Source organism: Balaenoptera physalus (genome assembly GCF_965194825.1).
Source record: "Balaenoptera physalus genome assembly, chromosome: 11".
Taxonomy (NCBI): Eukaryota; Metazoa; Chordata; class Mammalia; order Artiodactyla; family Balaenopteridae; genus Balaenoptera; species Balaenoptera physalus.
This window is the reverse complement of record NC_138896.1, coordinates 25,906,139-25,925,019: the sequence shown is the minus strand read 5'-3', so window position 1 is coordinate 25,925,019 and position 18,881 is coordinate 25,906,139. Positions and strand designations below refer to the sequence as shown.

Here is an 18,881-nt window from a genome sequence, read left to right as displayed (position 1 = left end):
GAGGCATAAAAAATGTAACTGAAAGAGATCTGGGGATTTGCATAAAGTCAAACACAAAAATAAGGCAACTCCGAGATGAGAATCCAAGGGGTCCCATCTCCTAGAGCAGTACTCGCAAGTTTTGAGATGCTGATGGGACATCACCACGAAGTTGGCATATCCCACGGGAAGACAAGGATTGGTGATGAAAAGGGAAAAAGGTCACTGCTTGAGAAACTATAACTCATGTCCAACTAGAACATCTTTTTTCAAATCAATGTCGAAATGGTTTCTCCCACACTTTGCTAGAAATAATGAGCAGAATAACTATCACATCTACTTCATCTCGTCTTCATGCTAAAACATTCCCAGCTCCATATCCACCCAAAACATGACTTCCATACTCACTGTCTTCTAGACCTACTGTAGATTGTCAATATGTTAATATTGTGCAGCCCGGTTTGGCTGACCATTGAGGCTGTGGTCTCCCTTTATCGAAGCCCTCCCCACCATGGCACCTAATACTGTGTTCGTTTTGTAGCCCCTAAGCTTAAATTAAGATGGTGGTGAACTCAAAGTCTCAGAGCCACAATTACCTGAGGATTTCACCACGCTGCATTTGTTCAGCCGATTTTCTGAGAAGCATTATAATGCAGAAGTGAGGCTTGAAAGCCAACCAGCTAGATTCGAATCCCCAAGCAGATATTTACCATCCATCTGACATTGTTGAAGACATGACTCTCTAAGCTTTGTTTTCCACGTTTATAAAATGAAGTTACTAATCATAAAGACCCTCTTTTAAAGAGGTGTTTGGGGGATGGAGCAAAATGAAGCCTACAAAATGACCTGTCCAGAATCTGGTGCAAGGAAGTGTCCGATAAAGTCAGTTCTTGTTATAGTTTTAGGTGGTAGTGATATAGGTGGTATTATTGTTGAAATGTCGATGTGGGAATTTACACTCATTGTTGTTACGGGTCGTCTCACTGATGTGGACCCACTGCTCAAATACATTTTGAATCTGAGCCTGTAATGTAGCTACACATCCATTTAGCTGAGCCATCGTCCAGGGGTAGACAAAGCCACAGGATAAACATGGCATTTGCTCCTGGAGTGTCAGTTGCATGCAAAGATTCAGAAAAGCAATGCAAAGTAATTTAACTTTCAAATTAAAATGTAATATTTAGATAGCTATGGAAATATGATGAAGTAGAATGCAAAATTCACATGGACTTTTCAAATAAAACACCTGACTTCAACTTGATGCTGTGATAGGGTACCTTGGGCTTTGCAGCTAGAACCTTTCTTTTGCTACTGGGGGGCGGGGGGTAGGAGGGTTGCTAAAATAGTTTAAGAAGCTCTCCATCACCATTGCCATCATAAATCTCTTATAAAGCCATCAGAAAGGAAATGAAGTTGGTGTTCCACACCATCTCGTTCCTTGTGAATCGGTTCCCAGATTGCTACTCCCATTTCTGAAGGCTCACAAGCCATCTGATTAATAATTTATTCTGGAATTTTGTCAGGGATAATGTAAACTTAGTTGTCTGCCTTTCCAGAATTCCCTTTTTTTGCTTCTTAGGCAAGGGAAAGAATATTTGCCTGTCACCTCTCTCTGTTCTGTGCTCCCCTCTCATGTTCATTTCCAACTATGGATCTTCACTCATATGAGCAGGTTTTTTATACTCACTATATGATGATCTAAGATACTGACTTGAACTCAAGGGAAGGAGTGACCTTTACAACCTTTCTTGATCATGGGCTTCCACCTCCTAACAAGACTTCTTCTGCCCTTTCTAGGTTCTTCATCAGCAAAGGTTAGGGTAAAATGAGGTAAGTCACCCTGCCCTCTTTTCATCTGCCTGTAGCAATGCCCACCAGTTCACAGTGGATTGTTCCATTTTGCTAGTGACTCCAGAAACACAGTATATATCACCTGCCATTGGAAGGTCACTCCAGCTGACCGAGTCCTGAAAAAATTAAACAAAGCCTGTTTCTTCAGCAAGTCCTCTAACAGCTGGTCCCCCAGTAGAAGACCCTGCTGATATCTGTCGATGCTGTAACAAGGGTCGCTGTGGCTTTCCAGGCCGTTCCTGGAGGAGACAGTCTGTTCCCTGCATTCGTAGGCACACGACAGAAGAAGCAGATGTCACAGTGGGATCACTGATCTTCCCAGGAAAGACTAGTGACCATGGTATAGAAGGGTCCACCTCCTTCCCACCTCTGTGATGTCGGGCGTAGGCCTGGCCACCATGGCATCCCTGACTCTGCCTTGCATTGTCCTGTGTTTCCAGGCTGCTTCCCACCCTGTGTGCCCTGCTTCCCAATAAAAGAAGAAAGTGAAAACAAATCATGTTCTTTTTGCTCTGAAAGAGTTAAAATCCTTTTCTGCTGGCTTAGACTTGTTCACAACCTTTAGCTCATATTTCTTTTCTTTTTTGGCCCTGATTATATGACTAGACATTTTTTTCATTAAAAAGCCATCATCAAGATGAGCAGAGACACCAGGATGTCAAAAATGGACTAACATTTGCAAAATTTCAAAGTTTCTTAATAATTACTATGTCATGTTTTCTTCCACAATCATCCTACAAATTAAGGAGCACAGTTGGCCAGATTTAACTATAGACATATATGTACCTAGAGAAATACACAGATATAGATGATACGGATGTGCACGCACACACACATGCACACAAGTATTTATTTTGAGGGAATGTAGTAAGAATATTTGGTCCAAATGGTGGCAGAGAGAGTTCTAGAACCTAAGTTTCCTGAGTCCCAATCTATTGCTCTTTCAGTCGGTCCAATCATATCCAAAAGTAAGCAGATATTCTCCTTGGATGCACTCTCTATGGTAGGCAGTAAAAACACATGCCGTCATTCTGTCTCCCTCACTTAGCCTGAAATTGCTTCCTATGTCTCAAATCTCCTGGACCCACACAGCCCGGCCAAGGCTCTGTTACTGATGCCGATAGTACAGCATCATGCTGAGTACACTGTGAGTCAGAAGCCTTGGGTTCCAGCCCTGATACTGCAGGGGCTTGACTGTGTGACTTTAGAAAGATACTTAGTCTGTTCTTAGAATAGAATCCAAACTCCTTACTATGGTCTTTGAGGCCTTAATACCTCCCCGAGCTCTTCTTGAGCCACTTTTCCTCCTTCTTACCCTACTCCTGCCCTTCTGACCTCTGACAGTTCATGAAACTTGATGGGTCCTTTGCACTTGCTGCCCCCACTACCTGACTCTCCATAATGACACTTGTCTTTAGCTCAGCTTAAAAGGCACTCCTTCAGAGAAACCTCCTCTGAGCCGATCCAGTGATCCCACACCTGGGCATATATCTAGAGAAAACTATAATTCGAAAAGATACATGCACTCCAGGGGGGGTGGGGGTGGGGGTGGGATGAATTGGGAGATTGGGATTGACATATATACACTAATATGTATAAAATGGATAACTAATAAGAACCTGCTGTATAAAAATATAAGTAAAATAAAATTCAAAAAAAATGTAAAAAAATATAAAAATAAATAAATGAGTATCTTTCCCTTGGGGGGAAAAAAAAAAAAGATACATGCACTCCAGTGTTCATTGCAGCACTATTTACAATAGCCAAGACATGGAAGCAACCTAAATGTCCATTGACAGATGAATGGATAAAGAAGATGTGAGATATATACACATACACACACACACACACACACACACACACACACACACACACACAGTGGAATATTACCCAACCATAAAAAAGAATGAAATAATGCCATTTGTAGCAACATAGATGGACCTAGAGATTATCATACTAAGTGAAGTAAGCCCAACAGAGAAAGACAAATATCATTTGATATCACTACCTACTGTGTAGCACAGGGAACTATACTCAGTATCTTGTAATAATCTAAAAGGGAAAAGAATCTGAAAAAGAACATATATATATATGTGTATATATATATATATATATATATATATATATATATGTGTATATATATATATATATATATATATATATATGTGTATATATATATATATATATATAAAATATATTTGTATAACTGAATCACTTTGCTGTACACCTGAAACTAATACAACACTGTAAATCAACTATACTGCAATTTAAAAAATAACAGTAACAAAAAATGAAATTAAAAAATTTTTAAAAAGCAGCCTCCATTGTTTTTTATCACTTTATAGCCCTTATCATAACATGTGATCATCTTGTTTATTGTCTGGCCTCCTCCTCTACTCTTAAGGACAGGGACTTTGCATCTCATTCACCATTGAGTCACCAGCTCCTGGTATAGTACCTGGAACATAATAAACACTTGATAACTACTGGATGGATGGATGGATGGATGGATGGACAAACTGGGCATATATTTGCCACAGATACAAATGTCTGTCTTTGCCAAATGACATCAAATCCATAGTGGTAGTGGCTGGCAGGGGGGTAAACCATTCAATGGAAATGGGTTCTTTGCAAAGATCCTGGAAAGTAGTTCTCTGGGTTCACAAGCACAATCTTAAGAGGAACCAAGGTAAGCCATTTAGCACATGATATTCCTAGCACCCCTTGTATAATTTATATTGTGTTTTCTGGTTATTAAATTAGTACATGTTCACTGAAAAAATTACATAAAAACTCAATGAAGAAAACAAATATGATCAGTCCTCCAGCCCCCTAGGGTTAGGCACTATCAGCATTTTAGAATACATCCTTCCAGTGTTTTTCCCAATCACCTGTTGTGCGACACACGTACATGTACTATAAACACCATCAGGATTTCACTGATGCACTATTTTGTGACCTGTACCTTTCACTCCTCAGTATATTGTAAGCATTTCCTTCTTTGGTTAAATATTCTACACCATGGTTTTTCAAGGTTCTTAGTATATTATCACTTGGATTCATTCTTTATTACTAAACGCTTACTTCATTTCAACTGTTTTTGTTAATATATCTAAAGCTTTGAAGACTATAGTTCTTCATAAATGTTACATATTTCCAACTGTTTTCTTAAAATCCCGGAAGTAAAATTGCTGGATCAAAGTATGAAGAATTAATAAATGAAAAAGATATGAAGAAAACAATAGCAAAGATCAATAAAACTAAAAGCTGGTTCTTTGAGAAGATAAACAAAATTAATAAACCATTAGCCAGATGCATCAAGAAAAAAAAGGAGAAGACTCAAATCAATAGAATTAGAAATGAAAAAGGAGAAGTAACAACTAACACTGCAGAAATACAAAGGATCATGAGAGATTACTACAAGCAACTATATGCCAATAAAATGGACAACCTGGAAGAAATGGACAAATTCTTAGAAAGGCACAACCTTCGGAGACTGAACCAGGAAGAAATAGAAAATATAAACGGACCAATCACAAGCACTGAAATTAAGACTATGATTAAAAATCTTCCAACAAACAAAAGCCCAGGACCAGATGGCTTCACAGGAGAATTCTATCAAACATTTAGAGAAGAGCTAACACCCATCCTTCTCAAAATCTTCCAAAATATAGCAGAGGGAGGAAAACCACCAAACTCATTCAATGAGGCCACCATCACCCTGATACCAAAACCAGACAAAGATGTCACAAAGAAAGAAAACTACAGGCCAATATCACTGATGAACATAGATGCAAAAATCCTCAACAAAATACCAGCAAACAGAATACCACAGCACATTAAAAGGATCATACACCATGATCAAGTAGGGTTTATCCCAGGGATGCAAGGATTCTTCAATATACGCAAATCAATCAATGTGATAAACCATATTAACAAATTGAAGGAGAAAAACTATATGATCATCTCAATAGATGCAGAAAAACTTTCGACAAAATTCAACACACATTTATGATAAAAACCCTCTAGAAAGTAGGCATAGAGGGAACTTACCTCAACATAATAAAGACCACATATGACAAACACACAGCCAACATCAATCTCAATGGTGAAAAACTGAAACCATTTCCACTAAGATCAGGAACAAGACAAGGTTGTCCACTCTCACCACTATTATTCAACATAGTTTTGGAAGTTTTAGCCACAGCAACAGAGACGAAAAAGAAATAGAAGGAATCCAAATCAGAAAAGAAGAAGTAAAACTGTCACTGTTTGCAGATGACATGATACTATACATAGAGAATCCTAAAGATGCTACCAGAAAACTACTAGAGCTAATCAATGAATTTGGTAAAGTAGCAGGATACAAAATTAACGCACAGAAATCTCTTGCATTCCTATACACCAATGATGAAAAATCTGAAAGAGAAATTAAGGAAACGCTCCCATTTACCATTGCAACAAAAAGAATAAAATACCTAGGAATAAACCTACTTAAGGAGACAAAAGATCTGTATGCAGAAAACTATAAGACACTGATGAAAGAAAGTAAAGATGATAAAAACAGATGGAGAGATATACCATGTTCTTGGATTGGAAGAATCAACATTGTGAAAATGACTATACTTCGCAAGCAATCTACAGATTCAATGTAATCCCTATCAAACTAAAATGGCATTTTTCACAGAACTAGAGCAAAAATTTGCACAATTTGTATGGAATAGCCAAGCAATCTTGAGAAAGAAAACCAGAGCTGGAGGAATCAGGCTCCCTGACCAGACCATACTACAAAGCTACAGTAATCAAAACAGTATGGTACTGGCACAAAAACAGAAATATAGATCAATGGAACAGGATAGAAAGCCCAGAGATAAACCCATGCACCTATGGTCACCTTATCTTTGATAAAGGAGGCAAGAATATACAATGCAGAAAAGACAGCCCCTTCAGTAAGTGGTGCTGGGAAAACTGGACAGCTACATGTAAAAGAATGAAATTAGAACACTCCCTAACACCCTACACAAATATAAACTCAAAATGGATTAAAGACCTAAATGTAAGGTCAGACACTATAAAACTCTTAGAGGAAAACATAGGCAGAACACTCTATGACATAAATCACAGCAAGATCCTTTTTGACCCACCTCCTAGAGAAATGGAAATAAAAACAAAAATAAACAAATAGGACCTAATGAAACTTAAAAGCTTTTGCACAGCAAAGAAAACCAGAAACAAGATGAAAAGACAACCCTCAGAATGGGAGAAAATATGTGCCAACGAACCAACTGACAAAGGATTAATCTCCAAAATATACAAGCAGCTCATGCAGCTCAATATCAAAAAACACACAACCCAAACAAAAAATGGGAAGGAGACCTAAATAGACATTTCTCCAAAGAAGATATACAGATTGCCAACAAACACATGAAAGGATGCTCAACATCACTAATCATTAGAGAAATGCAAATCAAAACTACAATGAGGTATCACCTCACACCGGTCAGAATGGCCATCATCAAAAAATCTACAAACAAGAAATGCTGGAAAGAGTGTGCAGAAAAGGAAACCGTCTTGCACTGTTGGTGGGAATGTAAATTGATACAGCCACTATGGAGAACAGTATGGAGGTTCCTTTAAAAACTAAAAATAGAACTACCAAATGACCCAGCAATCCCACTACTGGGCATACACCCTGAGAAAACCATAATTCAAAAAGAGTCCTGTACCACAATGTTCATTGAAGCACTATTTACAACAGCTAGGACATGGAAGCAACCTAAGTGTCCATTGACAGATGAATGGATAAAGAAGATATGGCACATATATACAATGGAATATTACTCAGCCATAAAAAGAAACAAAATTGAGTTATTTGTAGTGAGGTGGATGGACCTAGAGTCTGTCATACAGAGCAAAGTAAGTCAGAAAGAGAAACCAAATACCATATGCTAACACATATATATGGAATCTAAAAAAAACCAAAACAAATGGTTCTGAAGAACCTAGGGGCAGGACAGGAATAAAGACGCAGATGTGGAGAATGGACTTGAGGACACAGGGAGGGGGAAGGGTAAGCTGGGACAAAGTGAGAGAGTGGCATGGACTTATATATACGACCAAATGTAAAATAGATAGCTAGTGGGAAGTAGCCACATAGCACAGGGAGATCAGTTCGGTGCTTTGCGACCACCTAGAGTGGTGGGATAGGGAGGGTGGGAGGAGATGCAAGAGGGAGGAGATATGGGGATATATGTATATGTATAGCTGATCCATTTTGTTATAAAGCAGAAACTAACACACCATTGTAAAGCAATTATACTCCAATAAAGATGTTAAAAAGTAAATAAATAAACAAACAAACACGGGCTGCCTTAGGACATCAGAAATTCCGACTGCCATGGAAAGGGCTGGTTCTCGCTTTTCCTCTGGGTAGTTGGTCTTGTTTAGTTTTATTTTTTAATGGGGAAGGAGGCCTTCATTAAATAATCGGATGTAACCACTCTATCTAGATAAGAAATAAAGAAGGACGCAGGGCCACATTCAGCACTGAAATATCACACTTCACAGAAAGGGAGCTGCTTTCAGAAATGAAGGTCATCTAGAGCAACCAACAGGGCCACACTTTTTTTAAAATGTGTTTAGAAAAGGTGATTTTTACCTGGAAAGTTGTGGTATTTATTTGTTTGTTTTTTAAGTTCAAAAACTTATAAGCTTACGGCTTCTAAATCCTAGATCTACAGTCCTTCGGCCCATGCATCCCCCTTTCTTCTGAATAAACATTGTACAATCTGCTGGATTTCTCTATGACTTTTTCTCATACTTGTGAATCTGTTTGGAAAGAAAAGAAAAAGGAAACGGGAAAAGAGCCTTCTGTTTTTCATAATGTCTAATCTTTTTCCCCCATTGGCATTCACCAGATGTTGCTTTGGATCGGAAGATAAATATTAAAATCTAAGCAAGAACAAAGCAGGCTGTTTACTGGGCAGATTTTTCAGATGTTCTCTTGAACACTTGAAAAGACAGGAGACTCTTTGATATGCAGGCTGGCTGGAATCCACAATGGAACAGTCCCTACAACAAGAGGGTTGGCCCCAGGGCCGTGTCCACACAGCCTGCAGTTCCTGAGAATTCCATTAATCCACTGGCTGTGCATTCGTGGGGAAGGTCAGGGAGGGAGAGGACTGGGTTACCTGATGAAGAGGCCTGAGAAAGACGGAAAGACAAACTCTGTCCAGCGATCTTGTGCACAGATGCATCGGGAACTCTCTTCACAGGTGTAGAAATAAGGCCATGATTTGGGCAGGCTCTCTGTCCCCACAGCGACAGTCAAATTGCACTGCACGTAGCTGCAGCCAGAGGTCTCACAGTTCTCCTCCGCAGGCCTCAGGCCACACAGGAAAGCCAAGGACACTGCATGAAATGGTCAACGTTGGGTTAGGTAATAACCACAGAAAGAACTAAAGGCCTTACTTTGTTACATCAACCAAGCCCATGTGTTTTCCCTTGACCAATAGGAAAATAAACTTATTCATTTACTCTTCTTAAAAGTGTATTATGTATACATAATTCATACAGAAGATACAAATCATGTTTTTGTAAAATATGAATCATCTAGTCAGAAAAATCATGTGACTGTACCATAAATTCAGCCAACATAAGCCAACACCGTCAAGATGCTCTCCAGTCTATGTGCTCCTGGCCAAGTCTACCCACTTCCTCCTCATTCTCAGAAACAAACACTTGCATTTTTTAAATAGCTTTCTCACATGGGTTTGTATCCTAAACAGGAGATTGTTGAATTTTACTTCTTGTTGAACTTCAGAAAATAGACTACATGGCATAATATCCTTAGACCTGCTTTCTTCACTCGATATTATGTTTCCAAGATTTAGCCCTATTATTGTATGTAACTGTGGTTCAAACATTTTCACTGCTGTTCAACACTGCATTCTGTGAAAGTACTACAATATATTTACCTATTCTGTCACCAATGGACTTTTGGGTAATTCCCAGGTTTTGCTACTACAAACATGTATGGAATTTTCTCTAGGGTATATGCCTCTAAGAAAATTGTCTACTCATAGGGTAGGTGCAAGTTCAACCTTACAAGACAGTGCCATGTTGTTTCCAAAGTGGTTGTGTCATTTCACGTTCCTACCACCTATATTTATGACTTCCCAGTAACCCACATAATTGTCAGCACTTGGGATTATCAGACTCTTAATTTTGGCCAGTCCAGTGAGTATACAACAGCATCTCATTGTGGCCTTAATTTGAATTTTCATCATTACTTTTTAGGTTGAGCAAGTTTTTATATGTTTAGTAATAACATATTTTCCCTTCTATGAAATTCCCATTTCTGTCATTTGCTTTTTTTTCTATTGGAATGCTTGTCTTTTCCTTATTGATTTGTGAGTTTTATATTCTGGGTACTAATCCTACAGAGGTTATATGCTTACTAATACCTTCTCCAGATTTGTGGCTAGACTTTTCATTCTCTTTATGGGATCTCTTGATTAACAGAAGTTCTTGATTCTCATAGAGTTATGACTATTAACATTTCATAAAGAAGAATAGCAATGATTTGAAGCCCTCTGACCCTGAGAACATTTCTTTCCAGGTCATGAGACACGATGTAAAAAGCATCACCAAGCCAGACTGGCAATAACCTTTAACAGGAGGATGAACAAATCTCTACATGAGATGGTCTGGGAGCATCTCTGCCTGAAAACCTTAATAAAATAGAAAAGAAAAATTTTCTCTAGCCTTCTACCTCTGCAGCTAGCTTGTTCATGCAGGTACGTAACACATGTTATCAAGGGCTATGAGCTTGAAGCTAAGAGGCCTGCCTACATCACAGGGCTGCATGCAGCAAGGGATAAGACAAGTACATGAGAGGGTTTGCCGTTATTCAATCACACCCAAATAGTATTATTATTGCTGGTACATTCCAAAGCACCCAACACATAGTAGGTTCTGTGACTGTGTTCCCAAAGAATTACAGCAATTAAAATGTCTGGAAAGTAAGAGTCTTGTATGGATAGAGGAAACATGAGATCTTTCCAGTTAGTAAGCCCTGGGGCAAATAAAAACAGGCTTAACACCTATAAAATAATGAACTCATTATGGGTGATTAGGTGGATGCAAATTGACAAGGTGGATTATGAAAAGTGCCCAGCGTTGGGGATCAGAATCCATGGATTTTACTCAAGGTTCTGCCACAAAATAGCTGTGCGACCTTAATCACTTTAGCTTTTCATGCCTCATGGAAAAGTCAAAGTTTCCATGAAGAAGTCATGTGGTATAACTCAAGATATAAATGCAGGAAACCAAAAGATCAAAGATCTTGCTGATTTAAAACAAATACAGAGTATTAGACTGACAAGATGCTTTAGCAACCTATCATATGAAAAAAGAAAATTCTTCTTTTGTTAGAAGTACAATTTGGGGGAAAAGTAAAGATGAATGACCCCAAAAGCAGCAACAGGACTTTTTTAGAGCTCTACATTTCTTAACTTTTATTGAAGTATAGTTGATTTACAATATTATGTTAGTTTCAGGTGTACAGCATAGTGATTGCATATTTTTACAGATTATACTCAAGAAGCTCAGAAGAGAAATACTAAAATGTTTACTTGCTGTAAAGTTTCTGATACAGCAGGTCCCAAGGATTCGCACTGCTAACAAACTCCCAGGTGCTGCTACGGTTGCTGCTCCATTAATAATATTTTTTTCAGTAATTCTCAACAATAATATCATTGAGAAGCACTGTGTTAGAAGGACTGAAATTATTCAGCTTTCCCAAGGGCTGCCAGCTGATTAAGGTTGAACAAAGTAGAGTGGGGAGCGTTAGTTAGGTAAAAGGATAGATTTCTCTGAGAAAGGCAACTGTGAAACACTTGTATGGGTCGCTGCTGTGAAAGTGCCCGCTAAAAAATCTTTTAAAATATAACAGATTCTTAACTAAATTGGTTCTGTGCAATCCTATCTGAAAGTAGGGGAATTATTTAGTAGTTTTTAATAATTTATGAGACACACCCCTTTGACAATTTGATGTACACTGTAGACCTACTTTCTACAAAAAAAAAAAAATACACAATCATATTCTCAAAATGTCTTATCCAATTTCAGGGATACATAGAATCCCCAACTCCCATCCTGAATCTTAAGTAAGAAACCAGTGGAGTGACAAAGGATTAATCACCAAAATACACAAGCAGCTCATGCAGCTCAATATCAAAAAAACAAACAACCCAATCCAAAAATGGGCAGAAGACCTAAATAGACATTTCTCCAAAGAAGATATACAGATTGCCAACAAACACATGAAAGGATGCTCAACATCACTAATCATTAGAGAAATGCAAATCAAAACTACAATGAGGTATCACCTCATACCAGTCAGAATGGCCATCATTAAAAAATCTACAAACAATAAATGCTGGAGAGGGTACGGAGAAAAGGGAACCCTCTTGCACTGTTGGTGGGAATGTAAATTGATACAGCCACTATGGAGAACAGTATGGAGGTTCCTTAAAAAACTAAAAATAGAACTACCATATGAGCCAGCAATCCCACTACTGGGCATATACCCTGAAAAGAACCATAATTCAAATAGAGTCATGTACCACAATGTTCATTGCAGCACTATTTACGATAGCCAGGACATGGAAGCAACCTAAATGCCCATTGATAGATGAATGGATAAAGAAGATGTGGCACATGTATACAATGGAGTATTACTCAGCCATAAAAAGAAACAAAATTGAGTTATTTGTAGTGAGGTGGATGGATCTAGAGTCTGTCATACAGAGTGAAGTAAGTCAGAAAGAGAAAAACAAATACCGTATGCTAACACATATATATGGAATCTAAAAAAAAAATGGTTCTGACAAACCTAGAGGCAGGACAGGAATAAAGACACAGACATAGAGAATGGACTTGAGGACACGGGGAGGGGGAAGTATAAGCTGGGACAAAGTGAGAGAGTGACATGGACATATATACACTACCAAATGTAAAACAGCTAGTGGGAAGCAGCCGCATAGCACAGGGAGATCAGCTCGGTGCTTTGTGACCACCTAGAGGGGTGGGATAGGGAGGGTGGGAGGGAGACGCAAGAGGGAGGGGACATGTGGTATGTGTATACATATGGCTGATTCACTTCGTTGTGCAGCGGAAGCTAACACAACGTTGTAGTGCAATTATACTCCAATAACGATGTTAAAAAAAAAAAGAAAAGAAACCAGTGGAGTTGGATTCCACCAGTTCCTCTCCATCTTTATAGACACTGTACTTAAAAGTCTTTTAAAAGACTTTTTTTAATTTGAATTTTATTTCATCTATTTTTTTATACAGCAGGTTCTTATTAGTTATCTATTTTATACATATTAGTGTATATATGTCAATCCCAATCTCCCAATTCTTTTTTAATGAAAGAGGAAAATAAATTATCCATTTCCCTAAATGAGCAGCCCTTGCACAATCAATGAGTGTTTGCTGACACCTAGTGACAATGGTAAAAGTTACAGCGCCTCACTCATGTTTTCCTCTTCTAAAAATCAAGGAATTTTGAGAATTCTTTTTCTAAATTTAATCAGATCTTTTAAAATATAATAATTTATTTTATTCCTCTCCTATGGGCTATAAAACTCCCAATAACACAATTTACCTGACCCTGAAACTTCATTGGTTTTTAGTTTGTACTTCTGGTTGAAACTAGATGTCTTGAAATAATAGCAAAGAGTTGATTAATTTAAATAGTGTATATGTGAAAGCCCCCTGCCCCCTCCAAAAAAACTGTAGCAGTATTTGTTAAATATTAGGACCTAGAAATGGGGAGTCGGTTTTATGTTTCCACCATTTCCCAATTCCCGTATTTATTCTTTCATCAAACATTAATTTTGCATGTCCCCTAAGTTCTATGCACAGGAGTTAGAACAGAGAAAGAAACAGACAAATTAACTTCAATTTTCTACCACATCCTAAATTTCCTATTGTGGAATCTTAAGTAGAATAAATCTCTCATCTGTGATGTTCTGCTCATGTACATGATGGTAATAGGACACTCAATTTCTAGTATTTTAAGCAAGGATTCTTTCTCCTCTCCCCTCCTTTCCTCCTCCTCTCCTTCCTCCCAATCCCCACCACCACCACCACTCCTCCTCCTCCTCCTTCTGGTCTAAGACAATCCAATGTAAACTGCCATCACAATAGTATTATCCATCAAGGAATTTTTGTCCAAGCTCAGAAGTGATGCTTTTATCACTGTAAATCTTTCACCAACATTCAAGTTGCAGACACAGAAATTAGGAATATAACTTAAAGCATTTTACAGAAAACATGAGTACAAATGATTTTTAAATGCATGGGTATAAGATCTATGATTATGCAAACCAAATAACCACCTGGCTTAGCTGCCCCTGTAGTGATAATAGTGATTTCATCCCTGAGACTTTTTCTTTTGAAGCTCAGTGGGTAATAAGCATGTGTTGTGAGCCCCATCATAGAAATATCAAAACTTTGCACCTTCCATTCTAAACCCTCCACCCCACACAGACATGGCTTCCCGTGCCACAGTTTACGTGATGGCTACAAAGCTTAAAGCAGTGAGAGATCGTGGTGTTTTACTGAGTAAGGGCTCAGGTAATTATCTGGACTTTACAGAATAAAAGGATAATGTTAATGTTGGCCTTTTTTTCCTATAATAAGATTCAAGACCTGAGCACACTAATATGCAAGAGCTCTCCAGCAGAATGGTCTAATCCCTTCACTAGGACCTCCAGAAGGCAGACATTTTCAGCAGCCCCACCTCAGAACAAGACAAGATTGTTTTCTCCACGATGCCTAGGCTGTCACTGAAACTAGTATTCACCACTCAGAACTACTTTCTCCATCTTCATATGACGGCCGTCAAGAACATAGGTGATAAATGTTTTGTTGTCATTAATATGACAAAAGCTATTATGACTCATCTTAACAGGTGGTCCCCAATTCTAACTACCATCTTAGATGGGGATCCGCGAATTTTTTTTCCCCAGGATCACATAGAAAAATTTAGAGTCAATACAGCATTAATTATCCAAAAAATGGAGTTAACCAAAGTATGTCCTTTTCATATACACTGTTTAAAAAACGAATATGGCATTTTTCCTGACCATCCAGGGGCAGAACCAAGCAGCTGAAGGCAGTCACTGTCGCGTTAGCCAGGACCTGGCAGGGAACACCACACACGGCAGCTGAGATGTTCTCGGGAGAAAATCCTGCTCCAAACACATGCACAAGCCTTCCACCCAGGCAGCCTTTAAAGACAAAATGACGAGTTCACCATCACAGAGGCAAATCTTTCTTGACTCAGAATTCAAACCCATGCTTTCCTGCTCCCCTTCGTTCTTTCTATGCCCTCCTGAGTCCACACACTGGCCTTAGATTCCCTGTTTTCTCAGTTTCTTCTCACTACGCTCTGGCCTCCAAAGTGTGGAGACCTTATTCTGTCAAACCCCAATAATTCAACAACCTATAAAACATGTAAAAATTCTTATGTAGAAAAATAATGTGTATTTATAGTTCTTAAACTTTTTATACAGAAGAGTATAAAGTGAAAGAAAAACTTCCCCTAACTACTTATCTCACTCCCCAGAAGTAGCCATGTATAGAATTTCTTGTGAATTCTTCTTGAATTTTCTAAGCATATAGGTTTTTTTATACAAAGGGATCATTCTATACATAATATTCTACAACTTTTTTAAAAAATTAGAAGTGTAGCATAAACATTTTTCCAAGTCTATACACACAGATCTAGCTCATCATTTTAATATCCACTTAGAATTCCATCATATGATTATGCCATAATTTATTGAGCAGTCTTCCTATTGATTGATAGTTCCATAATTTCTCCTCTTTTGCTGCAATTAAGGATGGTGCAATGAACTATATACACTTATATGAGTAAAACTGGTGCAACTTCTTAGAAGTGGAATTGCTAGGTCAAAGGAAAAGTAAATTTTTAATTTTGACGAATACTGCCAAATTTCTTTCCAAAATAATGTTGCCCCAGTTTATACTCCTACCTGCTGTGTAGGAAGAGTGCCTGTCTGATGGGTAAAATCATGTCAGTTCTTAACAGACAGCATGTTTTGCTTCAGTCTGAAAGTCAATAAAGGAAAATGTCAGCTGAAGTCTCAGCTGTGCAGAGACCTGTAGTCCACACTGAGATAGAGGTCTAGTTTCTCCTGCCTTCAAGGTCAAATCTAGGTGGTACTTACACAGCTACCTGACAAACTTTTTGCTTGGGTGCATTCTTACCCCTCCTCTCTCAACATAAAAGTCATGGATTCTGAGAGAGTTGAAAGGGGAAGAAGGGAGCATCCAGCCCCAGACCCTTTATCAAATAAGAAAGCTGAGGCTTAAAAAAGTTACCCAGCTAAGATAGTGACAGACTCAGGACCAAACCCCAATCCCCATAGCATCCCGCCCAGCTGAGGCCAGACATATTTGTTCCAAGAAATGGCTTGGTTCATACTTCATCAGTCTAAGATCCTGCTCCCATAATTACTTCTAAACTTTCTGCATCACAATCGCATTTGAGCTCTCTCAAGTGTAGTAAGACATCACGGGGACAGAAACCCAAACCATCATTGGAAGAAAAGCCAAGGCAAATACCAATACATCTAAAAGGAGAAAAAGTTCAACCAATGCAATCGTACTGTGCAATTGGCTTATTATTGGTGGAGTATGAATTTGTCTGTGAAATAGCACAAAATGATAAAAATTAATCATATTTAATAAGTTTGAAACAATTCAAATTGGCAGATAGGTTTAAAAATAAATGAAGGCATTTATGCTCTACTTAAATGATCAAATGATGAGCTCTTAACAAATGGTATTACTTAATTTAAAGCACAAATTAAAGCGGGTTAATGTATCAAATTAAAATACAATCAAACACTTAGAGAATATGCACAATCTCCTCGACAAAAAACAAAGCCTCATAAATGGAGCATGACAACGTGTTAGGAGGAAGCTGGGACCGTAAGAGGAAAACCGGCTTCTCTCTCCTGTCATTGAGACTGATGTTGATTTCCTACCTCACAGAGTAGGGACAGGAGCTACTGATCCACTTATATAAAGAAAGCTCTTCTGCCTCATCTGCCTGACTTACCGAAGTTCTCGGTCACTGCTGTAATGGTCACTCTGGACGTGAACACCAGGATAGATGAGGCCCACCCTCTCAGGCGGTCATAACCTCTGACTTGGTACTCCCCGGCAGGAAGGGATGGGACCACACATTGGAGAAGGGTACGGTTGCCAGAGACACCCACACAGGGGAACATCCCGATAAAAATGTCAACGTTCGCAGCTCCTGAGATCCCGGCCACCAAAAACGTTAAGACGTCATCAGTCTGAGAAACTGACAGCAATTCGGGGGTGAAGGCGTCGCTGTAACCAATGACGCCCACCTGGTAAGAAAGTCCATCTACCTCTATGTCCAGGGCAACGGAGCCATTCCCTGCAGGAACAGAGCACTGGATGAGCTCAGAGCTGAGGTTCACAGTCAGGCAGGCCTGCTGGCCAACGTAGACTAACGTGGAGTTCCGTCCCCTCAGGGCTGCACCCTCCAAGGTCAAGAGGCTTCCACCATGGAGGCTGAAATTCTTGGGGAAATAATGAAACACTTGAGGCAAAATGTGGAAGTGTCTGTAAACGTAACCAGAGCAAGCATACCCATATCTTGTATGAAAAACCGATAGGTAGTGGGGTCCTGGGGCCAAGTCACTGATCCAGCATGCCACGTGGCTTGTATTAAAGAAAGTCACAGTGCAAGGAAGGCGATCATCCACAAACACCATTGGTTCATCAGCCGCAGTACCTAACCTCTGACCCCTGATCAGCACTGTGGTCAGAGACCCACTAATGGTCGTGGTCCAGGCGTCCACGACAGGAGTTGTCTCTTCACACAAGAAAAGAGTGCAATTCCCCTGACAGGCGCTGGGCAGCCCATTAACCAGGACAGTGACATTCAGGGTGAAGGAAGTGCCAGGCAAGGGGTTACCCACCGGGGTAATCTGACAGAGGACCATCTGGTCCCCCAAACTCAAAATCACACAAGTGAAAGGACCTGAAATGTCAACCTGAACTGACCTCCTGCTGGAGTTGAGAGCCGAGCCCCTCACCGTGAGTACTGTCCCTCCACAAGTGGACCCAAGTGTTGGGGAAATGGCTGTTATCTGAGGCAACACCACAAATTGCTGGGGCACCGTGGACATGTCAGCAAACCCCATCTGCCTCTGACGTACTTGGAGAGGATAGATGCCCGCCTCCAAACTGTGAAGAGGAAAAGTGCACCCAGACAGGCTTGTGTTGCTACTGGGAGACTGGGTCTCAACATCACAGCTCAAGTTCCCCAGAAGGACCTCTGAGTTGGAGAGATTCTGCCCTTCCACGTAGAGCCTCAGGCTGTGATTTCTGATTTCTCCTCGCGTGGCTGTGACCACCGGGGTTGCTGCCATTTCATATGTGAAGGTGAAGCCCTTCCCCAGCAGGCTTGGCAAAGGTTGGTGGGGGAAGGGCTGGCTGCCAGCCCAGACTTCCACAGGGGCTGGGGCACCAGGCGGCAGGGGGGCTGGCGGGGTCTCACACCAGATGTTCGTCTCCGTTGAGTTCACAATGTCACAGGACCGATTGCCCACGAGCACCCAAACCAAAGCTGGGTCCCTGCTGAACCCTCTTCCTGAGATGCTGAGGATGGTTCCACCTACAGCACAAATATTTAGAACAAAACTGAAAAGCTGATATTTCAGAACTAGGAACTCACAGCCCCTGTGTGAGCGCCAGCAAGACTAAGTAAAAGGTGGGGTAAGTGTTAGTGAAAGTATTTCACCTCACCCATCAGTGTTGATGTGTGATCATTTTGGCAGGAGTCAGATGGGCTAAATTTCACATGATAGTAAAACAATATAAATTGTCCTATAAGAGGAATGTTTATAATATTTAAGACAAAATTTCCAAGTATGTTTATAGATCCTAGAAACCACCACCTCCATCAACTTGGA

At 39.7% G+C, this 18,881-nt stretch overlaps 1 protein-coding gene across 18 annotated transcripts in view; it reads right to left on the bottom strand.

Moving 5' to 3' along the window:
- PKHD1 (PKHD1 ciliary IPT domain containing fibrocystin/polyductin) overlaps positions 1–18,881 on the bottom strand; it is a 439,380-nt gene that overhangs the window by 351,915 nt on the left and 68,584 nt on the right. For 16 of the 18 annotated variants that reach the window (XM_082411613.1, XM_082411609.1, XM_082411612.1 and 13 more), the window contains 3 exons: positions 16,991–18,583; positions 14,988–15,131; positions 9,021–9,240 (listed from right to left, as the gene is read on the bottom strand). In XM_082411613.1, the coding sequence (XP_082267739.1) occupies positions 9,021–9,240; positions 14,988–15,131; positions 16,991–18,583 (1,957 nt within the window). The remainder of the gene's footprint in view (positions 1–9,020; positions 9,241–14,987; positions 15,132–16,990; positions 18,584–18,881) is intronic. The other 2 variants (XM_082411606.1, XM_082411610.1) reach the window with 2 other exon arrangements.